This window comes from Sus scrofa, chromosome 1, assembly GCF_000003025.6.
Source record: "Sus scrofa isolate TJ Tabasco breed Duroc chromosome 1, Sscrofa11.1, whole genome shotgun sequence".
Taxonomy (NCBI): Eukaryota; Metazoa; Chordata; class Mammalia; order Artiodactyla; family Suidae; genus Sus; species Sus scrofa.
This window is the reverse complement of record NC_010443.5, coordinates 139,827,442-139,837,219: the sequence shown is the minus strand read 5'-3', so window position 1 is coordinate 139,837,219 and position 9,778 is coordinate 139,827,442. Positions and strand designations below refer to the sequence as shown.

Here is a 9,778-nt window from a genome sequence, read left to right as displayed (position 1 = left end):
GAGGCCGAAGGCGCAGCGAAGCTGGGACACCCCTCAGGCAGCAGGTCACCCCGCCCCTCCCCGGTCTCTCTCAGCTCCTCCGGGATCTAGCCACCGCCCCTCCCGAGCAATCGCTTTTCAAGCCCTCACAACTCTCCCTCCCTCCTCCCCTCTTCCCCGCTGGGTCGCTTCGGCCACGCCCTCGCTACGATTGGCCGAACGCTTGGGCCGGGTCGCGACGCGATTGGCTCGGACGCCTGAATGCCGGCTTGGCGCGCCACGTGTACATAGGGGTTGGCCGGAAGGAGAAGGCTCCAGTTGACGCAGCCGGCCGGGCCAGGCCCTACGCTGGTGGCTATGGAGCAGGACGGGGACCAGCTGTCCGCGCGGCCGGCCCTGGAGACCGAAGGCCTGCGCTTCCTTCACGTCACGGGTGAGTTGGCATGGGCCGCTGGGCAGAGGGTTTGCACCGCCATGTTCGGTGGGTGGTTCTCCGCTGCGCCCGGGCCAGGCCCGGCCGGCACCCGGCTGTCAGCGCCGCACGCAGGCCCGGGCAGTGGGCCCGGAGCGCGCGTGGAAGCCCTCCCAGAGCGGCGCTTCCCTGGGCGGCGCCGTCGACCCTTTTTTTGCGCTAGTCCTTTACTCGATACGGAACAAGCCTTTCCGGGTTGCGGTTACTGGGGTCACTCGCCGCTTGGTGTTTGCCTCAGGCCTCGGCTCCCCGCCCCAAGCGCACCCCCGGCGCTGTGTTAGCCCCGCAAAGTCACCCCTTTCTATATGTTGGCAGAATCTGAAAGGCCTTTGGTCTCCTGAGTCAGTACACTTCCCTTCACCCCTCGAAACCCGGCTGGCGTACCCCACATCCTCCGGACTTGCCCCCTCGTGTTCCCCAAGTGGTTGAGAAGTCCCTTCTCAGTGGTCCCTGAATTGTCGCACTTCTCCCTGTTGTAACTGCCTGCTTAGGAGATCTCAGCCAGACCCGGAAGGAACTAGGCTCATTTTGCCTTTGTGGAATTTCATGGAAAAGCCCCGTCTTTTTTCCTTTCTTGAAAACTGTTTCTTCTTTCCAGTGGGCTCCCTGCTGGCCACCTATGGCTGGTACATCGTCTTCTGCTGCATTCTTCTCTACGTGGTCTTTCAGAAGCTGTCTACCCGGCTGAGGGCCTTGAGGCAGAGGCACCTGGATGGAGCTGCTGCTGCCCTGGGTTAGTGCCTGATAAAAAATCAAGGCGTGGCTTTACACTTACTTAAATATTTCAAAAGTTAGTCTGATATTAAGAGTAAGAAGTACAACTCTATGTAGAAGGGAAACTATTTTATGCTTCTGAAATTGATTTTGGTGAATGTACCATAGGTTTTTGTTTCAGTTGCAGCTTTTAATGGGAGAAAAACTCTGCTTGATGGTGTGTAGGGCACTCCCTGTGTATCTTGTTGCGTGGTTTTTCACTTAACAGCATAGGTTAGAGCTTCACATTTTCTCCATATCCATGGCTCTTGCGGGCTAACTCTGAGCTATCTCTAGAGCCATTGTGAGTGACAAGAAACTCTTTTAGTTTTTCACAGCCACTGCATTTTGATTTCCTCATCAGACCTGATATAGATTATTACACTTGGCTGTTTCAAAAACACATTCCCCCTGAACCAGTAGCTTTTAAGTAGTTGGATGCTAACAGTTGCTGAGGACATATCCTCCAAAAATGTTAAATGTTTTGAACATAACAGCATAATTAAATACAAATTATCGGTCCTCTGAGTCACCACAATTACTGCAGCTGGGGAGGAAAGCAAACATCGTAACACAAAAGTAGGCATGAGTAGAAAGATTTAGAAAATTCCTTCACTCTCCTCTACTATGAAACCCTACAGTCCTGCCGTTCTCTCAGTATTTTTGATTGTTGGTTATACATGCAACAACAGACCACAATTGTAAATTTTGCTTAAGTTGCAGGATTTTAGGAGTTCCGGTCGTGGCTCAGTGGTTAACAAATCCGACTAGGAACCATGAGGTTGCGGGTTCAGTCCCTGGCCTTGCTCAGTGGGTTAAGGATCCGGCGTTGCCATGAGCTGTGGTGTAGGTTGCAGACGCAGCTCAGATCCCGCGTTGCTGTGGCTGTGGCTGTGGCTGGCAGCTACAGCTCCGATTCGACCCCTAGCCTGGGAATCTCCATATGCCGCGGGAGCCGCCCTAGAAAAGGCAAAAAGACCAAAAAAAAAAAAAAGTTGCAGGATTTTATGAAGTGGATGTTGGTGGTGTTAGGGAATGACGGCTTTAGTCACCTGGTATAACCATTGCTGGCAATGGGAGACCTGCCCACAACTGGAGTAGATTTATAAGATATAAGATACTAGGATGGGCACCTCAGAAAAGAAGTTTATTTTATTAACACATCAATTTAAAAAAATGTGCAGTAAAAGTTGTTTCCTTGTGTTGTAAAGTTTTGTTAGAAAAATTAGGTTCGAGGAGTTCCCGTCGTGGCGCAGTGGTTAATGAATCCGACTAGGAACCATGAGGTTGTGGGTTCGGTCCCTGGCCTTGCTCAGTGGGTTAAGGATCCGGTGTTGCCGTGAGCTGTGGTGTAGGTTGCAGACACGCTCGGATCCTGCATTGCTGTGGCTGTGGTATAGGCCGGTGGCTACAGCTCTGATTCGACCCCTAGCCTGGGAATCTCCATATGCCGCGGGAGCGGCCCTAGAAAAGGCAAAAAGACCAAAAAAAAAAAGAAAAAAGAAAGAAAGAAAAGAAAAATTAGGTTCAAAAAACTGCATGCTATAACATTGTAAATCAACTATAATTTTAAAAAATTAAACACAAATTAAAAAAAAACTCTGACACATTATTTGATTTTATTCTAAGAATGACCCAACAGTTAGGAATGTTACCACAGTTCATATTTCTATGAAGTGGAACTATAATTTTGTTTTTTTATTCTTTTATTATCTTTGAAAAAGATAATAGTCCCCCTAAAAAAGATCTAGTCCCCTCTGCCACACCACACTACTATGCTGTTTTTGCCCCTGTTCCATGTGGGTTCAGTTTGGTGACCTTTCTCAACTGCCAGCTCTCTGTGGGTAATGATTATTGCCTATCCTTTGGATGGTACTGAGGTTATAATCTAGAAGAAACAAACTATACGTTCTAGTTTGTTTCCTAGTTGAAAAAATTAGTCACACCACTGTGTAGTTCTCAGTACTCCTTAACAGGGTGGTCTGATTAGAGAGCAAATAGAGAACTTGATTGTCTCTATATAATTTGTTCTGTTTTATAAACCAGATATCTGGAGAAGTTGTTTCTATTAATGCTAGCTGGAAAGATTTTTCTTTTTATTTTTTTCCTGTAGAAACAAGGAAAAAATATCTAAAGATCTTTACCTTTCTGGTACAGATTTGGGCTACTTAAGCGTTGGCTAATGATCAAAAAACTTTATGTTTCCTTGGTTATTTTCTAGAATTCTGGTCAACCTAGGGACTGGGTGTTAGGAGGTATCCTGTTGTGGAACAGAATCCCACTGTAGCCATCAGAGCAGTTACATTTCAATCACAGAGCCTCTGCCACTTTCTGAATTGGAATTGCTGGGTGAGCCCAGAAATCTGTTTCGAACAGATTTCTGATGTTGTGGATATTTAACAGGGTCTAAGAACTATGGCTGCGGGATAGTCCCCTGCCCCCTTAAGCACTAGAATACATACAAAGGAGTAGATTTATGCATGTGAAAATACATTTTTGCATTGTCTGACTTCTGTGTACTTCTAATATTATGGACCCTAAAGAGTTCCCATTTTATATTACACAAGGTGCTTTATTCCAAATTTTTTCTGACATTTTAGAACCTGATGTTGTTGTTAAACGACAGGAGGCTTTAGCAGCAGCTCGTTTGAAAATGCAAGAAGAATTAAATGCACAAGTTGAAAAGCATAAGGAGAAGCTAAGACAGGTATGAATTGGTTTTAGTTTGAATACATGTTCTTAAGTTTGAGGTTTAGTGAAAGAAAAAGTGGGTAAAAGTATGTGTGTGTAGCTAACTATTGCTCAACATGTTTTCCTTGTGCACTTTCTTACATTTCTTACTGTTTAGGGGGGAAATAACTCTTAAAGAAGAGTGTCTGTTATTTATGTTTTTACTTTTGAGTGGTTTCCTTACAGCATTTCATTCAAAACTGTGTGCTGTGCACAGGAGTCTTGCCAGCAGACACACAGAACACGCATTCAGCCTCTTGCCCCATGATTGGTATCAAGCCAGGCGTCTCACAAGACCTGGATTGGTGGAGTCACTCTTCACTGGATTGAAGGAGAGCCAGGGGAGGGTTGTGATGGGCTCAACCCAGGGTTGAGATGGAGAGTAGAGAGAGGGCAGGAGATGGAAGATGGGGGGTTGGCGAGAGCAGGAGATAGAGTTTTGAAAAACTGTTTCAAAGACACAGGGTTTGGTGGTGGGGGTGGGGAAGAACCAGGGCTGATGGTTGCAACTAGTGGGGTGTGCTGCTTTTCACGGACTCACATCACCCACCACATTGGACCCAGTCTGTGTAACTGAAGGGACTGAATGTGGACTCTGCTTTTTAGCTTCAGTGCAGATGTTTCTAGGCCCCTCTCCATCCTCTCAGAAGGAAGCCAGAAAAGTTGGTCTTCCTGGTCTTGCTTGTCTCTGGTGTTGGCAGGGTGGAGTGCCTTTCAGCCACTGCTGGTAGCTTTAGTGTTGTGCATTGTCATCCAGTCCATGGCTGGTCTCCCCAGCTTGGCCAGAGCTCAGAGGGAAAGGCCAGAACAGGACGCCGCCTGCTGCACACACACACCGGCTCGGTCTCAGCAGCCTTCCTCAGTGGTTAGGGGTTGCCCATCCTCCACGTAAATACTGTCACTAACCTAAAATGTACTAGCACGTTCCTATTATTTATATAATTTTCTAAATCACATGAGGTTAAAAAAAATTCATGGTATAAAAAAATCCCTGCTATGAAAATTAAGTTCTCTGCCTTTCTTGCTCCCTTATCTGCTGCTGCCTAAGTGTTCCATACTATGTTTTTTAGGTATTTTTCCAGAAATAATATTTATCCATATGTGGACACAGAACATACATCATTTTTCCATAGAAATGGCAGCATGGTATACATAGATGCCATTTTTGAGCCATTTTATTTTAACCTTTTTCTTTGCTGATTTCCAGCCAATTTCTCTTTTGTTTCTGGAGCTGTAGAGTAATTCCACGTGTCAGAATTAATGACTTGAGGGCATAAGTTTTTGCTTTAGCTAAACAGCCTGGTCATTTATCTAGTTTCGTGATGGAGCTTAAAAATTTTTTTTGAAAGATTATTATTTTTTAATTGTAATATGATCCTCCCCAAATTGGAAAGAGGACAAAAGCCTGTGTTCAGTTTTAAAGTTGTTATATATAGCATATGTGGTTTTGTCTCATGCCCTTAACAAAATTAGCAAACAGTCTGCCTGACTCACAGCTCGGTCAGCTGTTATGTTTGTGGTCTCAGGTCTCAGCTGTGTTCCATTCTGGTGTTCTCCATGTTAGCTGTGAACATAAAACAACCTTTAGGTCAAGAGGTGGTTTCCTTCTGCAGACAGTAGAAAACATTGAGGTGACAGGCGTTTGGGTTTAGAAGTGGTGGACCCTGAAAGTCATGGCAACGGTTTTTTGGGATATGTGCTTTCTAAGGCACCTTTTTGCAATCTTTGTGACATCACAGTTTAACCAGAACCAGAATGACGTATGGTTTGGGTCTGGATTCCATTGGGCATGAGAGAGTGGGTGGCCTTTGCATGCACATAGTCTGTGGTGCCCAGTTGCTTGCTCTTCAAGGAGTAGGAAGCAGAGGCAAAGACCCAGGGTGCTGTAACCCCACCTCCTCCAGCCCTAGGAACCTACTCACCGTATAATCGCAAGCTTTCTAAGTGCTCATTGTTGGACATAATCCTCTGCTGTTCCCCTAGTACCTGACTTTCAAAGCACTTCCAAATCTGCTCTCATTGGATCCCAACAGCCTACGAAACAAAGGGCTTAAATGACTTTCCTCAGGGAACACAGCCGGTAGCAGCAAAGCAGGCCTGCCAGTCATGCTCACCCTTTCCACATGACCAGAAATGTCCAGCTTCAGTAGAACTGTGTCGACACTTTTTTCCCTAATGGCTTTTTGCTTTCTTTAATGGTGTACAAAAACCAAAGGTTCTGCTTGTGAGTTAAACTCACACCACTAGATGGCAACAGTTTTATTAGTAGAAGAAAGTGAAGGGCAAGCAAAGGTGTGTTTTGAAAGACCTTTCAGTGAAAAACAGCACAATTATGTTTTCTTGGAGAAGGACGGCAGCTTATGAATTCATTCTATACCGTGTGTTATTCTTCCTCAGCTCGAAGAAGAAAAAAGGAGACAGAAGATTGAAAGATGGGACAGCGTGCAAGAAGGAAGAAGTTATAGAGGAGATGCAAGGAAGCGTCAGGTGATGGAGCATTCAGCCCAGCAGGCTCTTTTCAAGTAGATGCAGGTTCCTAGACTGGAATATTTTTAGCTGGATTCTTAAGCCTGTGTGTGTTCCAACAGGAAGAAGATAGCCCTGGACCTTCTACTTCGTCAGTCATCCCGAAACGAAAATCTGACAAGAAGCCTTTGCGGGGAGGAGGTCAGTATCCAGCATGAAAGCATGCTGAACAATTACAGGACAGAGTTCCCTTTAAAAACTGGTTTCTGTTTCTTTGTGTCGTCTATAAATTGAGACTAATTCCGAAGTTTAAGATTATGAAGATGAAATTAAAGAAACAGATGCAGGGCAGCCGTCAGTGGCTGGAAGTGGCCAACCTGCTGAGCCTTGTTGTTGCCCAGTGGGCTTCAGGCAAGGATGTGGGCAAAGACCTGTTTCCAGGAGTCCTGTCACCTCTTTGGCCTCAGTGTCCACTCAGTTCCAGGTAGCACTCGATAAGCAATCAGAAAAAGAGGTGGCCCAAGGCCCCCAGTAAATGACGGGATGGTTGCACCTGTGTTTTAGTATTCTCACTTGATCCCACACAGCCCTGTAAGGGGAGAGGTGAGTGGGGTGAGGACTAGTTCACGCATCTTGGAGGTGAGTGTGTCCACGGTCCAGGACACAGCGGTTCTGGTCTTTCCAGCCAGGCTGTCTTGTTTCTTACAAATGACTTTCTCAAGGAGGCAGGGACAGGTGCTCATTCAGAGGGCCGCCTTCTGTGTGCAATCCCAAGCTCTGTGGCTGATAACATGGCCGTCTGTCTTTATCCCAGTCTTGAGGACTGTCACATCCTTTGGGGAAGATGGGACTTGCAGCCAGATGAAAATAAGCCATCCTTTGTGATTTGCCAGGGGGCTCACATTAATCCTGAGTGGGGGAGGGGAAGGCAAAGGCACTAGAAAGCTTTGTAGGATGATGCTCTATTCTCCATCTTGGGAGAGGGGTTTTCTATGGGGAGGGGCTGCAGAAGCAGAAGTGTGGAAGCCTGGATGGCCTCCTGGAGGACCGTGGGGTGCCTGGAACATAGGCTCTGCGCAGCCTGGTTATACGCTGGGCTGCCCTTAAAGGTTGGACTCGGATCCCCTGTGCATTAGGAACCCAAAGCTGGCTTGCTGTAGGGGAGTGGTGTGTGTCTGAAGAAAAGTTGCATGGCTTCTTTTATTCCCACCAGAAAGTCAGTCCAAAGTGTCGTCACAGGATAAAGTATTTTTGTCATCTGGTAACTGAAAGTTTTATGAAAATGTCCGTGAGGCTAGGATATATCTTCGCAGCACTTTCACTTTGCATGTCAGGCTCACAGTATTTCATCTGATACAGAATGTTTCAGCGCTGTTCTGCTTCCTCTCTCTGCCACAGGTTACAACCCTTTGTCTGGAGAAGGAGGTGGAGCCTGCTCCTGGAGGCCTGGCCGCAGAGGCCCGTCATCTGGTGGATGAGGCTAAGAATCTTGCTAGTGTCGCTTTTGACATTAGCAAGATGAATCCTTAACCCTCAATTGCCTTACGCATGCTTTTCACAGTGACTAGCAGGAGGAGGGGGCTTTCTTTGTGATATTAGCCATACTCACGTCTTCAAGCATTAAAGCAGCATAGGGCGTGGACATGGTCGCTTGGCAGCAGTTGGCACTTGGCCACACTCCACTGAAGCCAGTGACTGTGGTCATTGATTCCATGGGTAATTAATTGCTATTTGGTAGCTAAAGGCCTCCAATGATTGGTGATCTTGATAAAAGAGACCTAGCAATGTAGTGATCCTTCAAGTTAAGAGGTCCTTGCTGGCAGAAAAGTCTCTGTGACAGGTTGCGTTGAATGATGTCTTCCTTGTAAATGGTGAGCCCACCAGCGAGGAGCACTGATGCAGACAGTTGATAGGGTTGTTTCTGTATATTTATTTTTATGTACAGAACTTTGTAAAAAAGAAACTGTAAATATTAAAAAAAACTGCAAAGAACATTTTTGAGCATCTTTATTAAATTTAAGGAAATTTCTTTATGAGCTTGAATTTGTCTAACATTACACAGCTTTCTGTCATTCACAACCTCCTACTAATACTACGTATTTTCCCTTCTCGTTATTCCTCACCTGCAGTGAGCATGGCGAGTGGCACATGGCTGCAGTGATTCAAGAGTTGGCAGACTCCTTGGGGGTTACCCACAAAATCAGAGCACTTGGAGTTGAGTGGTTCTAGGAGCCTGTGGGCTATCCCTGACCTCATTGCTACGTCCCCTTGTCTAGAGCCTCTGTTGGGTATGCTCTGAAGGGCAAGATAGTAAATATTTCAGTTTTGCTTCCCCCCCCCCCCACTTTTTAGGGCCTTACTCACAGCGTATGGAAGTTCCCGGTCTAGGGGTCGAATCGGAGCTACAGTTGCCAGCCTACACCACAGCCACAGCAATGCCAGATCCTTAGCCCACTGAGCGAGGCCAGGGATTAAACCCGCGACCTCATGGTTCCTAGTCCAGTGTGCCATGATGGGAACTCCAGTTTTACGTTTTTAAAAGATTGTTTAAAAACATTTAAAAATTCTTGACTCATGGGTTGGATTTGTCCTGCCTGCTGCAGTTGGCTGATCTCTGCTTCAGGTCTAGATTATGAGAAAGAAAAGAAATCAACCTTTGGAATAGTGATGATTACCTGCGAAAGCATTCCAGAATATTCTCAGATCTACATCAGTCAACATTTGTTGGGTAGTGAATGTGTGGAATATTCTGTAGCTATCTCTTCTGACATATATATATAAAGGAAAAAGTCTGATCTCATAGGGCTTCAAATCTGTGGAGACTGAAAAATGGGACCTTAAAGACAGTGTGATCACAAATAGATTGGAAGAGTCAAAACCAAGTATTTGAATCTGGAGACATTTGAGTGAAGTTTTGACTGGAGGAGATTGGGGATTCCCAGTGGAAGACAAGATCATTGAAAACCTGGGAACTCCTCAAGGTTCTTTATAGTATATTTTCTGCAGCTGAAAACTTGTGTTAAGCAGCTCTCAGCTCTTCATTTCAGAAGTAGAAGGGGGAGTTCCCAACGTGGTTCAGTGGTTAATAAACCCAACTAGGGTCCATGAGGGTACAATACAGGGGTTTTTTTTTGTTGTTTTTTGGCTTTTTTTTTTTTTTGGTCTTTTTGCTATTACTTGGGCCGCTCCTGAGACATATGGAGGTTCCCAGGCTAGGGGTCTAATCGGAGCTGTAGCCACTGGCCTACACCAGAGCCACAGCAACGCGGGATCCGAGCTGCGTCTGCAACCTACACCACAGCTCATGGCAACGCCGGATCCTTAACCCACTGAGCAAGGGCAGGGACCGAACCTGCAACCTCATGGTTCCTAGTCTAG

At 46.1% G+C, this 9,778-nt stretch overlaps 1 protein-coding gene across 1 annotated transcript; it reads left to right on the top strand.

Annotated features, from left to right (window-relative positions):
• Positions 297-8,218, top strand: SELENOS (selenoprotein S). The gene is made up of 6 exons (NM_001164113.1): positions 297-412; positions 1,050-1,184; positions 3,805-3,911; positions 6,332-6,421; positions 6,523-6,601; positions 7,799-8,218. Exons 1-6 carry the CDS (start codon positions 337-339, stop codon positions 7,882-7,884), a joined length of 573 nt encoding a protein of 190 aa, NP_001157585.1. The 5' UTR covers positions 297-336; the 3' UTR covers positions 7,885-8,218.